This window comes from Schistocerca nitens, chromosome 7 (assembly GCF_023898315.1).
Source record: "Schistocerca nitens isolate TAMUIC-IGC-003100 chromosome 7, iqSchNite1.1, whole genome shotgun sequence".
In the NCBI taxonomy this organism is placed as follows: domain Eukaryota; kingdom Metazoa; phylum Arthropoda; class Insecta; order Orthoptera; family Acrididae; genus Schistocerca; species Schistocerca nitens.
In genome coordinates this window covers 611,383,176-611,402,549 of record NC_064620.1, presented here as the reverse complement: position 1 = coordinate 611,402,549, position 19,374 = coordinate 611,383,176, and the positions used below count along the sequence as shown (strand labels likewise).

Genomic DNA, 19,374 nt, shown 5'->3' with positions numbered 1-19,374 from the left:
TACGCCAACCTATTCATGGGTCACTTAGAGGAAGCCTTCTTGGTTACCCAGGCCTGCCAACCCAAAGTTTGGTACAGATTTATTGATGACATTTTCATGATCTGGACTCCCAGTGAAGTAGAACTTCAGAATTTCCTCTCCAACCTCAACTCCTTTGGTTCCATCAGATTCACCTGGTCCTACTCCAAATCCCATGCTACTTTCCTTGACGTTGACCTCCACCTGTCCAATGGCCAGCTTCACACGTCCATCCACATCAAACCCACCAACAAGCAACAGTACCTGCATTATGACAGCTGCCACCCATTCTACATGAAACGGTCCCTTCCCTACAGCCTAGGTCTTCGTGGCAAACGAATCTGCTCCATTCCGGAATCCCTGAAACATTACACCAACAACCTGAAAACAGCTTTCACATCCCGCAACTACCCTCCCGACCTGGTAGAGAAGCAAATAACCAGAGCCACTACCTCATCTCCTCAAACCCAGAACCTCCCACAGAAGAACCCCAAAAGTGCCCCACTTGTGACAGGATATTTTTCCGAGAGTGGATCAGACTCTGAATGTGGCTCTCCAGCAGGGATACGACTTCCTCAGATCCTGCCCTGAAATGAGATCCATCCTTCATGAAATCCTCCCCACTCCACCAAGAGTGTCTTTCCGCCGTCCACCTAACCTTCGTGACCTCTTAGTTCATCCCTATGAAATCCCCAAACCACCTTCCCTACCCTCTGGCTCCTACCCTTGTAACCGCCCCTTGTGTAAAACCTGTCCCATGCACCCTCCCACCACCACCTACTCCAGTCCTGTAACCCGGAAGGTGTACACGATCAAAGGCAGAGCCACGTGTGAAAGCACCCACGTGATTTACCAACTGACCTGCCTACACTGTGAAGCTTTCTATGTGGGAATGACCAGCAACAAACTGTCCATTCGCATGAATGGACACAGGTAGACAGTGTTTGTTGGTAATGAGGATCACCCTGTGGCTAAACATGCCTTGGTGCACGGCCAGCACATCTTGGCACAGTGTTACACCGTCCGGGTTATCTGGATAATTCCCACTAACACCAACCTGTCAGAACTCCGGAGATGGGAACTTGCCTTTCAGTATATCCTCTCTTCTCGTTATCCGCCAGGCCTCAATCTCCGCTAATTTCAGTTTGCCGCCGCTCATACCTCACCTGTCTTTCAACGACATCTTTGCCTCTGTACTTCCGCCTCGACCGACATCTCTGCCCAAACTCTTTGCCTTTACAAATGTCTGCTTGTGTCTGTGTATGTGCGGATGGATATGTGTGTGTGTGTGCGCGAGTGTATACCTGTCCCTTTTTCCCCCTAAGGTAAGTCTTTCCGCTCCCAGGATTGGAATGACTCCTTACCCTCTCCCTTAAAACCCACATCCTTTCGTCTTTCCCTCTTCTTCCCTCTTTCCTGATGAAGCAACCGTTCGTTGCGAAAGCTTGAATTTTGTGTGTATGTTTGTGTTTGTTTGTGTGTGTCTATCGATCTGCCAGCACTTTCGTTTGCTAAGTCACATCATCTTTGTTTTTAGATATATTTCCAAGCAGTGAGATAGTTTTAGATTTTAAAGGAATTCGGTGCAGGAAAACTATTTTGGAAGAAACACCGAAAAAAACTCAGGATCTGACGGTCATCACTTCCCGTTAACTCAGAATGTTAACGTCCCTGGGGGTAGATCACTCCGTCTGGGGCCCATGGATCTGATATTAGCTTTTTTCTGAGCACTGGCAGACCAGTAATTTTCTTTAAATTTCTTTTGAAAGTCTTCCCAAGAGGAAAAATTCTCAATATGTACTGTACCACATTCTGAGGCTTTCCCTAACAGGTACCCCTCCACAAATTCGATCTTCTTGGAATCTTCCAAATTTTTTGGCAAAGCTTGGTTAAATCTTTTTAAGAAATGTGTCGGATGTACCTCTCCATCCGGCTTGAACTAAGGGAATTGTCTAGATAACCCTGAATTAGCTCCCCATTTAAATCAGTCACATCTTCACTAGGTAATACAATGTTAGGTGAAGATACTCATTTTTTTCTACTTTATCTTGGATAAGCTTTATCTCTTTCCACAAGTCGTCCATACCCTTCCTGGTAGCATTAAGTTCAGAAAAAGGAATGGGCAATACATTGCCGGATGTTATTCTCTCGGTAACTTTTCGATCTATAATTTCCCTGAATTGTTCCTCCAAACTAATTACATTTATAATATCAGAGTTAGCTATTTTCTCTTCGAAACTTCTTTCTACACTATCTACCCGTGTATTGACACCTTTGAATGACTGGTATTACCTCATTCTGCTTATCTACACTCTCTTTCAAAGTATACATTCCCTGTCTTACATCATTTTATTTAATATTGTACACATTTTCAAAATATTCTAACTTTTCAATAAGTTTTGATTCTACATTATTACATTTGTTCTCAATGTTAAGTTCTAACCTTCTCGACAAATCTTGAAAGGTATCATTCTGTTTCTGACTAAGGTCAGTAAACATGATTTTTATGAGTGATCAAAGAATTTGTCAACTCATTCTTTAAATCTACTTTTAAATTCTCTACTTTATTACTTATGGCGTCAAATTCAGTCTTCAAAGCACCCATGCATTCGCATAGATTACTAAGTTCCTTGCTATGGGAGTTGACTTTGACGTTTAACAAACCTAAATTAGTTGTGTGAATATTTAGTTTCCCTCTGAGGGTTTAATTGAGAATTTACCAAGCCTATCTCTTTCCTTAGAGTCTCACTCCGAGCATTTAATTGCAGACTGAGGTTTAATTAAATTTATCATCTCAGCCCAGTCAGGCACTTCTTATCTAACTTTCATGGCCATAGCCGGTTCTTGAGTGTTTCCAACCTGTTGTATATTTTCCATACTCTTGTATGCTTTAGCTCTCGTAAGCACTTAAAACTAACTTTAAATATGATAACTACACAAATAAAGTTCACTCAACAGTATCTTGTACCAATTCGTGCTAAAGTAATGAAGTCTTGTTCTTGCTCCACATAACAATATTCATTGACACAATAAGCACAGAGCTGAATATAGGTTCTATAGTTCATCCTTGCACACTCACTAACATACCTGTGTATTCTCTGATGGGTACTTGTCGGTGCTGTTTGACCGTTGCTTCTACCTTTTTCCCGCAACCTGCGCACACAGACATGTGCCGCACAGTAGGTAGGGTTCTACCATCTCACACTCATATCTAGAATATCGTGTATTCGAGACGGTAGAAGGCTGAGTGGTTCTAGAATTTACACAGCAATTCTCGAATCACTAAAACATTTTGGTTACAGAGTATGTAATATATCTGGAACCATGGTTTGCGATGTAGTTACTTGGAGTTACACAGATTAAACATTATTAAATCCGATGGGCCTTTGTCAGTTTTGTAAAAAAATACCGTTTGCACATGTATGTTGAACCAAACATTAAAATAACTTTAACAGCTTGTCTGTGCATCCGAGGATATGGTGTTTGGGGTAATATTTTATAAGAGTCTTGTGTGAATTCCTGGATTAGACGAACAGGTCATTGATCTAGGTGCCATGCTGTATGTCTATCGGCTCAACTTGGAGGTAATGTTCTGGCATATCAGCAGCCAAAAGTGAGAATGGTCTAACAATAAATTGAAATTGGTGTTTGGTGTGCAAAGACGTGCAAACACTTTGAGAACTCATGATGAAATGTTTCAATTATTGAAAGGTAAGCAGTCATGCCTGACCACAGATGACTGCCATGAGTTTCAATAAATATCCCATGCCATGAACTTGAAGCTGATTTTTCCACTAGAGCAATTCTTGTTTGATAACATCAATCTTGTTTGCCGTATCCATTACTGAATTATTGTTCCATTGCATTAAAAGACAATGAATTAAAATAATTGGTGATACCCACCATAAAAGATTTCATCACTGCCCTATTTACCTGTAACTCAATATTTTCCCTGATAACCACCTTAAGTTCAGCCAGCATGCCTCCTCGCTTGTCAGAAAACAAGTGCATCATATTTTACTTGTGACTGATGGTGTAATAGTGTTCAACTGACTGTTTTTTCCAGTTTTCCAGCTCATCATAGCGCGATGGCATACTAAGCACTTTGCACGGCATTGAAACTGTATGAAAAGTAAAACAGAATTGGTTTAGTTTGGCACTGAGTAATGTGGCTTCTCCACTTTTTTGATAAGTGTGTAGATGTCATTTTATTCCTAATCAAATTAATGGTATTGTTAGCAAAATGTAAAAAGTTGGCTGCCTCGATCTGGTGATGTCCAGCTGCAGCCTTTTCCTCTTCCGCCTCTCTCCTCGACCCCACTCGTCGCTTCAATCAGAGCACTAGGCAGGAGCACAGCCAGAGCACTTGCAGAGTGCTGTTTTGCCAGGCCTAGACTTCCCAGTCCACAGTAACATGTTCTCCATATTTGCATGATAGTTCTTGCTGCTGCCAGAAGAGGTATATATGTGTACAGATGTGCTGGGTCTAGTGTCAACTTGTAGTTTTGTATGTAAAAATTAAAATTCTCTGTCACAATAGCATCGTCAAAAATTTCTCTTCTGTAAAATGGACTGCTTGTTAAGGGCTCTGCCTGATAGATACAAAAAACTTTTTTGTATGCTTGTTCAGTACCTCTTATTTTTAACATTATTACCAATTTTATCAACATCCCATTGTCATCAGGTGGATTAAGATACTTCAACTTCACTGAATTATTTTACAATGTGCACATTTTACAATGTGCACATTAAGCTGACATTGCTTAATTTTTTTGTATCCTGAGAAATAAAATTGTTAAAATCAGACAATGGAAAATCCAGAATGGAATAATGACAATAATATGAAAAGGATAGTTGGTACAATATAGCAGAGATGTTGAGTCACAGATATGCACTACAGAAAGACTGTCAAACAAAGCTTTTAGCCAAAAAGGCCTTCATCAGAACAGATAACATACACCCGTACTCATGCAAACACAACTCTCACACATGTGACTACAGTCTCTGGCTGCCAAGGCCAGACTGTGAGCAGCAGTGCGTGATGGGAGAAGCAAACTGGGTGGTGGTGGCAAGCAGGAGGCTGGGGAGGTGAGGAGGAGGGATAGTGGGGTAGAGGTGGGGGACAGTAAAGTGCTGCTTGGGATGAGGTGGGGAGAGTGTAGGATAGGTAGGTAGTTGGGAGGTTAGACGGAGGGCAGGGGGACGGTGTGGGGCAGCAGAAAAGGACAGATGTAAAAAGACTGTGGGTGCATTAGTGGGATAGAGGGCCATGTAATGCTGGAATGGGAAGAGGGAAAGGTATTGGGGGGGGGGGGGGGGGTAGAGGACAATGACTAACAAAGGTTGAGACCAGGAGAGATATGGGAACGTTAGAAATATTGTAGGGAGAGTTCCCACCAGTCCAATTTAGAAAAGCTCATTTTGATGGGAAGGAATTGCCCAGTTGGGAACTCTCCCTGTAATATATCCTATGTTCCTGTAACCCTCCTCGCCTCAACCTTTGTTAGTACTTGTCCTGTACCCATATATCCCCATCCCTGTTCCCATTCCAGCACTACACAGCCCTCTATTCCACCAACACACTGACAGTCTTTTTACTTCTCTGCTTTCCCACTGAAAATTAAAATCAAGCTCAGTACGTACAAGTTACGGTGGTTTATTTGTATATGTAATGTTAGCAAATTTAAGTGACTAATTGTTTAAGTGAATGAAAATTGCAGATTGAAATTTAATTCATAGATAATTGGTCCTGAATTATGTTGAATAGTACTTGCTTTCTGTTGAGCAAATGATTTTACGTTTATACCCTTGTGTACTTAGAGTGTTATTTTCTGTCCTAATGTCTTGACCCATTTATGAAACAGTTCTGTTCCTTAGTATGCATTGGAGAGATCAGGGTTATTTGCCTTATCTTATTTGCCCTTTCTGTTAGTACTACTGCATTGGGGCACTACCATTAGAAAATAGCAATCTGACAACAGTTGCAACCAATGAAAGACAGCCCATTTCCTCCATTCCTGTCTTCTCTCTCTTGTTCGATGATGGATCTCCAAGTTACAGATGCTAATGAACGTGCTAACATCTGTGTATATTTGTCAGTCTGATGCAATTTAGCAAGGCAATTAGATTTTTCCTCTCTTTATTTAATTGCACAGAAATAATACATGTAAAAATGTACAAATAATGTTCAATTGCTGAATCAGCAACATGATTTTTTTTTTTAATTTGTTTTAGGAGCTTATATATGAAGAATTTTTTTCACAAGGTGATTTAGAGAAATCAATGGGAAACAAGCCATTGGAAATGATGGACAGGGAAAATGCAAGGATTCCAGAATTACAAATTCAGTTTCTGGAAGATATTGTTATTCCCGTTTTTGAGTAAGTTCTTTTATAACATAATACTTTTAAATTATATATTTTGCATCTATTTACTTTCATTTGGAGACAAATATATTTTATCCAGCATTCATGGGATGTTCAGTTGAGTGAAATGCAAACACCTGTCATCCCTCACTGCCAGTTCAATTATCTGGCTGTTTCGTAGATGTCACATAACTGCATTTGCTGTTGGTAGAAATATGTTGTTTCACTTTAAAGCTGCAGTAGAGGAAAATAAATTATTAGCAGATATGTTGGTGATACTAGAAACACCATCATAATTTCTGATACTGTTGCCCATCCATCAACGAAACACCTTTTCGATAACTGACTCCAACCACTTAGGATCCACACAAAGGACTACCTTTTAGAGATAGAAGGGCCTGTTATTGAAGTTATTTGAAGTACCCATCTAATCTTCAGCATTCCACTGTAGAACCACATGTCAAAGATTTTTCTTCTTTTCTTCTCTGACTGTTTTTCACGTACGTTTCACTTCCATACATAAATTTATATTTTTAATATTTGAATTTATATTCAATGTTAGCATTTTTTTCCTTTTAAGGAACACTGTTCCTGCTGTTGCTGCTCTGCATTTTATACCCTCTCTCCACTTTGTAGGTTATCTTGGCACCCAAATAGCAAAACCATTTGAATGCTTGTAATGTTCCATTTCCTGATCTTATTCTATCACAGTCACCAGAATAAAAATGACTGCATTCCATTTCCCTTGTCTTATATTTGTTGTAGATCAACTTATGACCTCTTTTCAATACGTTATCCATTTTGTTCAAGTGACATTCCAAGTCCTTTTGTCTCTTACAAAATAACAGTGTCCTTGCCAGACCATGAAGTTTTTATTTCTTCTCCCTCAATTTTAACCCTTTCTAATATCTCCTCACTTTTCGTTACAGCTCACTCAGTACACAGATTAAATAACATCAGGGAGAGGCTACAGCCCTGTCTCACTCCCTTTTTAACTGCTGTTTCCCTTCCATGTCCTTTGCCTCTTATAACTGCAGTCTGGTTTTTATTTAAATTGTAGATAACTTTTTGCTCTTTCTATTTTATCCCTGATACCTTCTAAACTGTCTTCCTGTTAACACTGTCAAAAGCTTTCACTAAATCTACAGATTTGATGAACGTAAAAAGTATTTTGCATGAGGAGCGTTCCACAGCTTCATTGTATTTAAAAAGTCTTTGTATTTCTTCAAAAACTGCTGTATTTTTTACTTTACTTATCAAAAACAGTTTTGATCACATATTAGTCTTCAGTCGACTCATATTAGTATAATCAGATTATACCGAACAGGTTGCGATTATTATAAATACTTTCAAGCTTTACCTTTGCAAAAAAGTTTATAAGACAATATCCTTGGAGTCAACAATATAAAAATTATAGTGTTCTAAAAAATGCCTTTGTCTTAACACGACTGCTTGCATTCGACACTGCAGCTACCAAGTGAGCATTGACACTGCTCTGTTGCAACAATCCTAGAGGTTGGATCAGTTAATGTCTGTATTCAGTTTAAGGTTGCATGTAAATCATATGAAATTCATAAGTTCAAACATACCATGGACCCATACCAACACAAAGTGTTTTGGCACAGTTACTGATACCAAACCTAAATGCAAACTGAAAGAATAAGGCAAATAGTTTCCAACAAGAAAATAATTTTGTATCCACATGGCATTGTAGAACACTTGGCCAGAGAAAATGCATCTGACACCAATATAAATGACAAATGCTTTGTTCATCTTTGGCTTGTTGACATATTATACATTCCCAAGGCTTACACAATGTGTGACAAGTAACTAATAATGTAGGATAGATTCGTTTAAGATAATAATAAACACCGATACAACATCTGTAATGCTATGTAACATGAAGTCCATAGTTCCTTTGTGTAATCTCACACTTTTAAATCTTAAATGGAAACCCCCATTTTTTATTGCAGATTCGGATTCTCCATAAAAAAGTAATGAAGTTTTGTCTGAAACATTTTTTTTAAACCATTGACAGATGGCGCTGAAATCGAGAAAAATTAAAATTGATGAAGAACTCTGATTTATTTAGAATGATCTGAGGAGGACACATCAAATCGATACAAAATGTGCACCAATTCTTTCATTACGCCAAATTAAACTATTTTTTTACTAAATGTATCCTACCTGCCACAGTTTTTGATGGAGGGGGGCAGAATGGTATTAAAATCCCGTTAGGGAACTCTTGACAATTGCATTACTCACCCGACTGTGGCGCTACTGTAGCCAAACTGCTAATTGTTGCTCAGTATAAAGGTCGGTGTAGTGCGAACAGACGTCACTTCACTTTCAGATTGTGAACCGTAAACATCAACTAACGAAAGGAAATTATTCTTTAGCAAAACATGGCTCACTATCCTCCTACAGAGATTGTTGATATGATGTTAATTTTAGGTGAATGCCATAACAATTACGCTGTGGCTGTGCAATTATATGCGGATCATTTCCTAAACAGACGACATCCAAGCGAAAGCATTATTCAAAATTGCACTCAATGAACTCAAAATGGATACGTGCACTATCTGCCTCGTCATCGCAAATACAATGAAACTGATGCTCGTGCCCTTACCGTTCTCACGTATGTTCAACTGGATCCCGAAATTAGTAGTCCTATGATTCAGAGATAAACTGGAATACCAAAATCAACTGGTTTGAGGATTTTGAAGTCACATAAATATCATGCGTATCATATCACACTTACACAGGCATTAACGATGAAAGATATGCAAATACGCGTGTATTTGGAAATGATACGAGGTGACAATGATTTTTTTTTTAGATACGTTATGTTCACCGATGAAGCCACATTCAAAAACAATGGCGAATTAAATCGTCATGATTGTCATTATTGGTCCCCTGTCAATCCACACTGGCACAGACCTGTTGACAATCAATACAAATGGTCGTTAACAGTCTGGTGTGGAATTTTAAATGGTTTCTTGATAGGACCGTTTTTTTTATACTGAAATGTTACTGGGGAATCTTATTTACAACTTCTCCACAGTGATTTGTTGAAGCTAATGGAAGATGTTGATTTAGAAACTAGGCAACGAATGTGGTTCCAACAGGACGGAGCAGCTCCCCATTATGCTAAAAATGTGCGGAACGTTTTAAATATACAGTACCCTGGTCAGTGGATAGGACGCAGTGAACCAATTCAGTGGCTCCACATTCACCAGACCTAACATCTCCTGATTATTTCTTGTTGGGGTTATTTAAAAAAATATTGTTTATAAAAGACAGCCCTCAACCCGAAACGATATGGAGCAACGCATTTGAAGAGCGTGTGCAGCCATACCACGGCATGTAACCACAGGTGTTACATGCTTCACCCACTGTCCCTGCTGACGAGACATCTTCGCGGGTACCGGCCGCGGTTGGGCCACCCTCTCCCCAAGGGGAGTGGCGGGTTCAGCGGCGTTCGTGGTGCACGAGGCGGAGGGTAAATGGGGAGGCTGGCCGTGTGGCATCGCCCGCTCTGCCTGTGAATGGACATGTGGCCGCTCCTTCAGCAAGGTCCGAGCAGGCACACGGGGGGAGGGGTTTATTAGTTATTGGGAGCTCCAACTTTAGGCGGGTGATGGAGCCCCTTAGGGAAATAGCGGAAAGGTCGGGGAAGAAGGCCAGTGTTCACTCTGTCTGCTTGCCGGGGGGTCTCATCCAAGATGTGGAGGAGGCCCTGCTGGTGGCGATAGAGAGCACTGGGTGCACCCGACTGCAAATTGTTGTTCATGTCGGCACCAGTGACTCCTGCTATCTGGGTTCAGAGGTCATCCTCAGTTCGTACAGGCGGTTGGCGGAATTGGTGGAGGCATAAAGCCTCGCTCGCGGGGTGGAATCAGAACTAACTATTTGTAGTATCGTTCCCAGAACTGATCGCGGTCCTCTGGTTTGGAGCCGAGTGGAAGGCTTAAACCAGAGGCTCAGATGATTCTGCGGAGATCTGGGGTGCAAATTTCTCGACCTCCGCTATCGGGTGGAGAAATGTAGGGTCCCCCTGAATAGGTCAGGCGTGCACTACACTCCGGAAAAGGCTACAAGGGTAGCGGAGTACGTGTGGAGTGCACATGAGGGTTTTTTAGGTTAGAGAATTCCCTCCCTAGGCCCGACAAGACGCCTCCTGAGACGCGGCAATATAGGAGTCGGCAAAATGCAACAGGGAATAACAATATTAATGTGCTAATAGTAAACTGCAGGAGCGTCTATAGAAAGGTCCCAGAACTGCTCTCATTAATAAACGGTCACAACGCCCATATAGTACTAGGGACAGAAAGTTGGCTGAAACCAGACGTAAACAGTAATGAAATCCTAAACTCAGATTGGAATGTATACCGCAGAGACAGGCTGGACAGTGAAGGGGGAGGCGTGTTTATAGCGATAAGAAATGCAATAGTATCGAAGGAAATTGATGGAGATCCGAAATGTGAAATAATTTGGGTGAGGGTCACGGTTAAAGCAGGTTCAGACATGGTAATTGGATGTCTCTATAGGCCCCCTGGCTCAGCAGCTGTTGTGGCTGAACACCTGAAGGATAATTTGGAAAATATTTTGAATAGATTTCCCCACCATGTTATAGTTCTGGGTGGAGATTTTAATTTGCCGGACATAGACTGGGAGACTCAAACGTTCATAACGGGTGGCAGGGACAAAGAATCTAGTGAAATTTTTTTAAGTGCTTTATCTGAAAACTACCTTGAGCAGTTAAACAGAGAACCGACTCGTGGCAATAACATATTAGACTTTCTGGTGACAAACAGCCCCGAGCTATTTGAAACAGTTAACGCAGAACAGGGAATCAGTGATCATAAAGCGGTTACTGCATCGATGATTTCAGCCGTAAATAGAAATATTAAAAAAGGTAGGAAGATTTTTCTGTTTAGCAAAAGTGACAAAAAGCAGATTTCAGAGTACCTGACAGCTCAACACAAAAGTTTTGTCCCAAGTACAGATAGTGTTGAGGATCAGTGGACAAAGTTCAAAACCATTGTACAATATGCGTTAGGTGAGTATGTGCCTAGCAAGATCGTAAGAGATGGAAAAGAGCCACCGTGGTACAACAACCAAGTTAGAAAACAGCTGCGGAAGCAAAGGGAACTTCACAGCAAACATAAACATAGCCAAAGCCTTGCAGACAAACAAATATTACGCGAAGCGAAATGTAGTGTGAGGAGGGCTGTGCAAGAGGCATTCAATGAATTCGAAAGTAAAGTTCTATGTACTGACTTGGCAGAAAATCCTAAGAAATTATGGTCTTATGTCAAAGCAGTAGGTGGATCAAAACAAATGTCCAGACACTCTGTGACCAAAATGGTACTGAAACAGAGGATGACGGGCTAAAGGCCGAAATAATAAATGTCTTTTTCCAAAGCTGTTTCACAGAGGAAGACTGCACTGTAGTTACTTCTCTAGATTGTCGCACAGATGACAAAATGGTAGATATCGAAATAGATGACAGAGGGATAGAGAAACGATTAAAATCGCTCAAAAGAGGAGATGACAAAATGGTAGATATCGAAATAGATGACAGAGGGATAGAGAAACGATTAAAATCGCTCAAAAGAGGAAAGGCCGCTGGACCTGATGGGATACCAGTTCAATTTTACACAGAGTACACGAAGGAACTTGCCCCCTTCTTGCAGCGGTGTACCGTAGGCCTCTAGAAGAGCATAGCGTTCCAAAGGATTGGAAAAGGGCACAGGTCATCCCCGTTTTCAAGAAGGGACGTCGAACTGATGTGCAGAACTATAGACCTATATCTCTAACGTCGATCAGTTGTAGAATTTGGGAACACGTATTATGTTCGAGTACAATGACTTTTCTGGAGACTAGAAATCTTCTCTGTAGGAATCAGCATGGGTTTCGAAAAAGACAGTCGTGTGAAACCCAGCTCGCGCTATTTGTCCACGAGACTCAGAGGGCCATAGACACGGGTTCACAGGTAGATGCCGTGTTTCTTGACTTCCGCAAGGCGTTCGATACAGTTCCCCACAGTCGTTTAATGAACAAAGTAAGAGCATATGGACTATCAGACCAATTGTGTGATTGGATTGAAGAGTTCCTAGATAACAGAACGCAGCATGTCATTCTCAATGGAGAGAAGTCTTCCAAAGTAAGAGTGATTTCAGGTGTGCCGCAGGGGTGTGTCATAGGACCGTTGCTATTAACAGTATACATAAATGACCTTGTGGATGACATCGGAAGTTCACTGAGGCTTTTTGCAGAGGATGCTGTGGTGTATCGAGAGGTTATAACAATGGAAAATTGTACTGAAATGCAGAAGGATCTGCAGCGAATTGACGCATGGTGCAGGGAATGGCAATTGAATCTCAATGTAGACAAGTGTAATGTGCTACGAATACATAGAAATATAGATCCTTTATCATTTAGCTACAAAATAGCAGGTCAGCAACTGGAAGCAGTTAATTCCATAAATTATCTGGGAGTACGCATTAGGAGTGATTTAAAATGGAATGATCATATAAAGTTGATCGTCGGTAAAGCAGATGCCAGACTGAGATTCATTGGAAGAATCTTAAGGAAATGCAATCCAAAAACAAAGGAAGTAGGTTACAGTACGCTTGTTCACCCACTGCTTGAATACTGCTCAGCAGTGTGAGATCCGTACCAGATAGGGTTGATAGAAGAGATAGAGAGGGTCCAACGGAGAGCAGTGCGCTTTGTTACAGGATCATTTAGTATTCACGAAAGCGTTACGGAGATGATAGATAAACTCCAGTGGAAGACTCTGCAGGAGAGACGCTCAGTAGCTCGGTACGGGCTTTTGTTAAAGTTTTGAGAACATACCTTCACCGAAGAGTCAAGCAGAATATTGCTCCCTCCTACGTATATCTTGCGAAGAGACCATGAGGATAAAATCAGAGAGATTAGAGCCCACACAGAAGCATACCGACAATCCTTCTTTCCATGAACAATACAAGACTGGAATAGAAGGGAGAACTGATAGAGCTACTCAGGGTACCCTCCGCCACACACCGTCAGGTGGCTTGCAGAGTATGGATGTAGATGTAGATGTAGATGTAGATGTGCTGCTCAAAACTGTGGACAACTTTCGCAGACGATTGACTATATGCATTGAAGCAAATGGGGAGAATTTTGAACAATCTCTTCATGGCTAATTTAATTAATTAAGCACTCCAAATTGTGAGAGGCAAGGGGACTCGCATTAATGAAGCACTCCATGGGAACATCATTCTACTACATCTATGTCGTCGTTCCTGGGTAACGCTAAAAGTGGGATACGGTAATTTTGTACAAAAATAGTTTAATTTGACATAATGAAAGAATTGATGCACATATTTTATTGATTTGATGTGTCCTTTTCAAACCATTCTAAATAAATCTGAGTTCTTCACCAATTTTAATTTTTCTTGATTTCAGTGCCATCTGTCAGTGGTTTAGAAAAAAATGTTTCAGACAAAATTTGATTACTTTTTTATGGAGAACCCAAATCTACAATAAAAAATGGGGTTTTCCATTTCAGATTTAAAAGTTGCCCCCTGCCCCACCCGAGGGGACGGGGGCTGGGGTTCTCGTGTAGTATCAGTTGATGTCCCCCTTTCAGCTTATGAACTTGTCTTAACCACTATTTTTACCCGATGCATAGTTTTCGAGATAATCTCATCTGAAACTTCAGATGGACCACCCTGTATGTCACACGCAAGAGCATGAAGCAGTATGAAGATAAATCTTTTTAAACTGAATGCTATGTAAGTGAGGAAAATGGGAGACAATGATCAAATTACAATGTAAAGATGTGCAATGTGCAGATTAAGATCATTAGTTTCAGTTGTTTACTAAATTGTATTAAAGCTGTTTTAGTTTTTGTTTAGTTATGTCATGTTCCATAGATCATTTTCCCGATTATTTTATCGATATGATGTGGAACAAGTCAGATTACAAGATATATACATGAATAGTGCTAATATTAATATTACTGAAATTTTTTGTTCTACATATGCAACTACATGTAGAGGTACAATTTTTTCCCCCATTGCTGAAACAGAAACTCATCCATGAAGTAGAAGGAGTTGTCCAAAAGAAATGATTTTAAGCTAGATGTAAAACTTGATCTGCTACTTGCCAGACACTATGTTGTTTGGCAAAAATGATCAAAGATTTTTGTTGCTGAATAATGTAGCCCTTTTTGAGCAACTGACAGCTTCAATAGCGGATAGGATAGGTCATTTTTCCCTCTAGTGTTGTATGTATGAACATCACTGTTCTTCGCAAATTGAGATGGATTAGTTGTAACGAATTTCATTAGTGAATGTATGTACTCTGATGGTGCAGTTAAAACACTTAACTCCTTGAAAAGGTGCCTACATGACAGCCTTGGCTGAACACCACTAATTATTCTCACTGCTCTCTTTTGTGCAATCAATACTTTATGTCTAAGTGGTGAGTTACTCCAGAAAACTATTCCATAAGGACATTATTGAGTGGAAATATGCAAAATATGTTAGGAGGCTGATCTGTTTATTACCAAGACTAGCGATTATACAAAGAGCGAAAGAAGCTGAACTTATTGTTTGAGAAGCTCAGTAACCTACTTCTTCCAGTTCAAGCTGTCATCAAAGTGAACACCCAAAAATTTGGAGCAATCTACCCTGTTTACTGAGCCCTGTACATATGCTACATCCATTGTCGGTATGACTCTATTCGGTGTACAGAACTGGATATAGTGAGTTTTTTCAAAATTAAGGGAGAGTCCATTTTCTGAGAACCACTTAATAATTCTTTGAAAGACATCCTTAATAATATCTTCAGCTGCTTTTTCTGGAATGGGATTTATTATAACACTTGTGACATCAGCGAAAAATACTAGTTCCGCTTGCTGAACGTTAAGAGGTGAGGTCATTCACATGAATAAGGTACAGCAGAGGACCTAAAATTGAACCCTGAACCCTGTGTTGTTGCCTAGCAGCTTTTTAGACGATAAGCCACAATATAATTTATTGGTTTTCTTGCCATGCCTTATTGAAATACTTCCAAACGACTGGTGATATTTGAATGAGATCTAAAGTGTGACCACTGCAGAATGTGAAAATGTGTGTTTTGTTTCCATACCAGAAACGACTACCATATTTACTCGAATCTAAGCCGCACTCGAATCTAAGCCGCACCTGAAAAATGAGACTCGAAATCAAGGAAAAAAAAAATTTCCCGAATCTAAGCCGCACCTGACATTTGAGACCCAAAATTCAAGGGGAGAGAAAAGTTTTAGGCCGCACCTCCAAATCAAAACAAAGTTGGTCCACTGTAATATGAGACACAGTTTAGGTCGAATGAAGGACGATACAGCTATAGTAGTCTGGTTCGAGTCTTAAGCTTAGCAGTTAAGCTTTACCATGTAGCCATTACTATGCGTCACGTGCTCCATCCATATTTATACGGGTACCATTCCTTTTTCACGTGCTTCGTCTGGTTTGAATTGATTGCTTATTTTTCTTTGATCTGATAAGTGCCGTTCTCTTTGTTATAGGCGTTTACGTCACCCTAAGCTGAAAATGCATTACTGTACTGTGTCATGCATTTTTTGTCGCATTCTGATAATGAGTGTTTACGACCTGTCGCCGCTCGCGGCATGGCTTGCTTTTGTGGGCACTAACACCGCTTACAAGAAAAAAAAAGAGAGGAATTGTCTCATTAGCAAAACAATGGCAAGAGACTGCTATTTCTTGTTACTTACACTGCTGCTTTCTTTGATAATGATCAACAAGAACCAAATAATAGACTGCATATGATAGAAGATGTTCTGAACGAGAGTTTAGCGAAAATTTTTCTCCGTTTGAAAATCTTTGCAGACACCTCTGTAGTACATTACATTCTGCACAGAAATTAGTCATCTTAGATTTAAAAATCTAGTCACTTGCCGTGCTTCATTTCTGACTGTATCACTATTAGGCATAAGAATAATACGAATATAAACATGACATGATATGTCATGTTTGCTGTTGTCTCACTCTAGTTTCGCAATTTATTAGGCAGACAGGATTTAAATGAGATAGCAGCAGACACGAAAGAATGCATTGCAAAATGTTTATATTTGTATTATTCTTATGGTGAAGAGAATACTGCATGTGATTCACAATTTATAAAAGTTCTTATTAGCACTGATCTCTTGTCACAGGTAGGAAAGAATTCAGAACGTAGAGTTGGCCATGTTGACAAACATCCCAAATAGTCTTGCCAGTCGGATTTTCGAAGTACGTTGAAATGCTGCTACATTCGAAGATGAACAATACAGAATTTGTATTTACTTCGTGAGATAATGTATGAAAATGCAGTGGTCGAAACTCGAGGCGAAGAAAAAAAAGCTCCTCTTCCGCCTTTCTTTCTTTTCTTTTTTTTTTAATTTACTGACGCAGAGGTTTTATCGCCAGTATTTATCTTTTGTGCCTGCAAAGCATGCCTGTGTAGCGCTACATAATTCGACGGCAGAAGTTAGTTGTGGCGGCACCTACCAACATTTTCAGAACTTCCGCTTACTTTGCACTCTATTCTAAGCCGCAGGCGGTTTTTAGGATTACAAAAACCGGAAAAAAACGCGGCTTAGATTCGAGTAAATACGGTATGTTTTATTACCACCTCAGCACTCATATGGAAAAATGGCTTATGTTTTTATTTACTGTGAGTTCTTTTCCCAGTGAATGGCATCATCTCCACACTGGAACAAGGAAAAATCTCTAAGTATTCAGACTTCGTAATTATTGTCCAGTGTAAAGCAACTTGTGGAGTTATTTGCTGTATACTCTGTCAGAAAATGAATTCACTGAACATTGGTCTGTGTTCAAGAACAAGAGTGTAGTACTTAAAATGGGATACAGTGTATAATGAAAAAAGTCATGAGTAAACATCATCATATCTTCCATAGTCAACAATTTATGTGACATCATATATGATTGATCCTTAACATTAGCGGCTAAAGGGGACATAGAAAACATATTTATATGTTCAACCCTCTATTTCTGACGAGTTTCGCATTAAATAATAGGCACAAGATACTGCTAGTAGTACGTCACAGCCTTTGAGTAAAACAAGTTTATTTCTTATAAAGCTAAGAACAGAATTATTTGCATAAGTAGCTAAATTCTGTAATACTGTATAGTTTCCAAGATATTTGTGATTTGTTATGATTAGGGCTAAGATTTTTATGACCCTAAATCAGCATAATATGCACAAAAATGCTGTTATGACCAAAAATTTATAAAATTATTTTCAACAACATAAACAGATATGACCTAACAAAATTAAAATGAGGTATAATTTGTGTTGTGAAATAAATTTGAAACCCAGTTAATGCAAGGTAAACTATAGAATGTAATGTTGAAGTATGATTTCTATTAATATTGTTAGAATGTAGTTATTTGATGGTGTAATTTTTGTACATTCTCATTTTTAACTCAGTTTATGAGCTCCAATTGCAGTGTACAGTATACTTCGAAAACTACTTCAGCTGATACAAGACAAGCATATTGAAAATGGAAGATATCGTTTGAATCTAAATAATTAAGTGAGAACTTTTCCCCCGAAAAAATCACTGAAATGAAACACAATGTGTGATATCCTTCATTTTTTTTCCTAGCACCTTCCCCATTTTATTTAACACTTGTGTTTCCACTTTACCACAAACAGTTTCTAATGTATTCACCTCTTTTTCACTTGCTTCATTTGTGGCTTTAATGAAACAAATTGGTTACACATGTATCATTCGAAGTGTTTTCCATCACTGGCCACTACTTTCTTCCATCTTTCGGGCAGTGTATGAATCCCGTATCGAAAAATCATCTTTTGAAGCGATCCACAAATCGATCCAATTTGTGACTTCTTCATGAGATATTGGTAGTGTTGGTCAGCCGGGCCATGCGCCATTGATCTAAACAGGTGATAGTCAGAGGGAGCTATGTCTCGGCTAGGATTTCCCATTTTAACATTTCCAAGTACATTTTGACCTCTTTTGCAACATGGGGTCGGGTGCTGTTGTGCTGCAAAATCACTTTATCGTGCCTCTCACTGTACTGCGGCCATTTGTCTTTTAATGCTCTGCTCAAACACATTAATTGTGTTCAATAACGAGCACCTGTGATTGTTTCACTTGGTTTTAACACCTCATAGTACACGATGCCGAGCTGGTCCCACCAAATGCAAAGCATTATCTTGGAGCTGTGATTATTCAGTTTGGCCGTTGATGTGGAAGCATGGCCGGGATATCCCCATGATTTTTTGCTTTTAGGGTTGTCGTGATGAAACCATTTTTCGTCCCTGGTCACAATGCGATGCAGAAATCCCTTCCATTTTTCCCTCTGAAGCAACTGTTCACAAAACCACAAACGCTGTTCTATGTCTCTTGGTTTCAGCGGACACGGGACCCAAGTTCCTTCTTTCTGAATCATGCTCACAGCCTGGAGACATTTTGAAATGGCTTGCTGTGTCACTCCCACTAATCGTGCCAATTCTTCTTGAGCTTGACGCAAGTCTTCACTCAGCAATGTCTCCAATTCTGCATCTTTGAAAACATTCTCTCTTCCACAACTATGCCAGTCTACGACATTAAAATCGCCATTCTTGAAGTGTTGAAATCACTCACGACACATTCTTTCACTAATAGCGTCCTTACCATAGGTACTTGAGAGCATGCAATTGAGACTCAGCTGTTGTTTTCTTCATATTGAAACAAAACAGTAATACCTCCTGCAAATGAAGAGAATTAGGCTTGTAAACAGACATTTTCAATCAAGAAAAAACCTTGTGATGCAGACAAAAATTGATTAATGTTTGAATGAGTTTATGTTGACCAAGATCCAAGCTAACTGCCTGACGTCTGCGATCTATTTCTTTCGACCACTACTTACTATTGTCACCACCCATTGGCAAACGGCAGAAGCAAAGTTGTACACCTTGTATATGCTTC

General features: G+C 39.8%; 1 protein-coding gene across 1 annotated transcript in view; it reads left to right on the top strand.

The window, feature by feature from the left end:
• LOC126195171 (cGMP-dependent 3',5'-cyclic phosphodiesterase-like) overlaps nt 1–19,374 on the top strand; it is a 333,488-nt gene that overhangs the window by 262,248 nt on the left and 51,866 nt on the right. Inside the window, exon 13 of the mRNA XM_049933683.1 lies at nt 6,253–6,398. Within this exon, the coding sequence (XP_049789640.1) occupies nt 6,253–6,398 (146 nt within the window). The remainder of the gene's footprint in view (nt 1–6,252; nt 6,399–19,374) is intronic.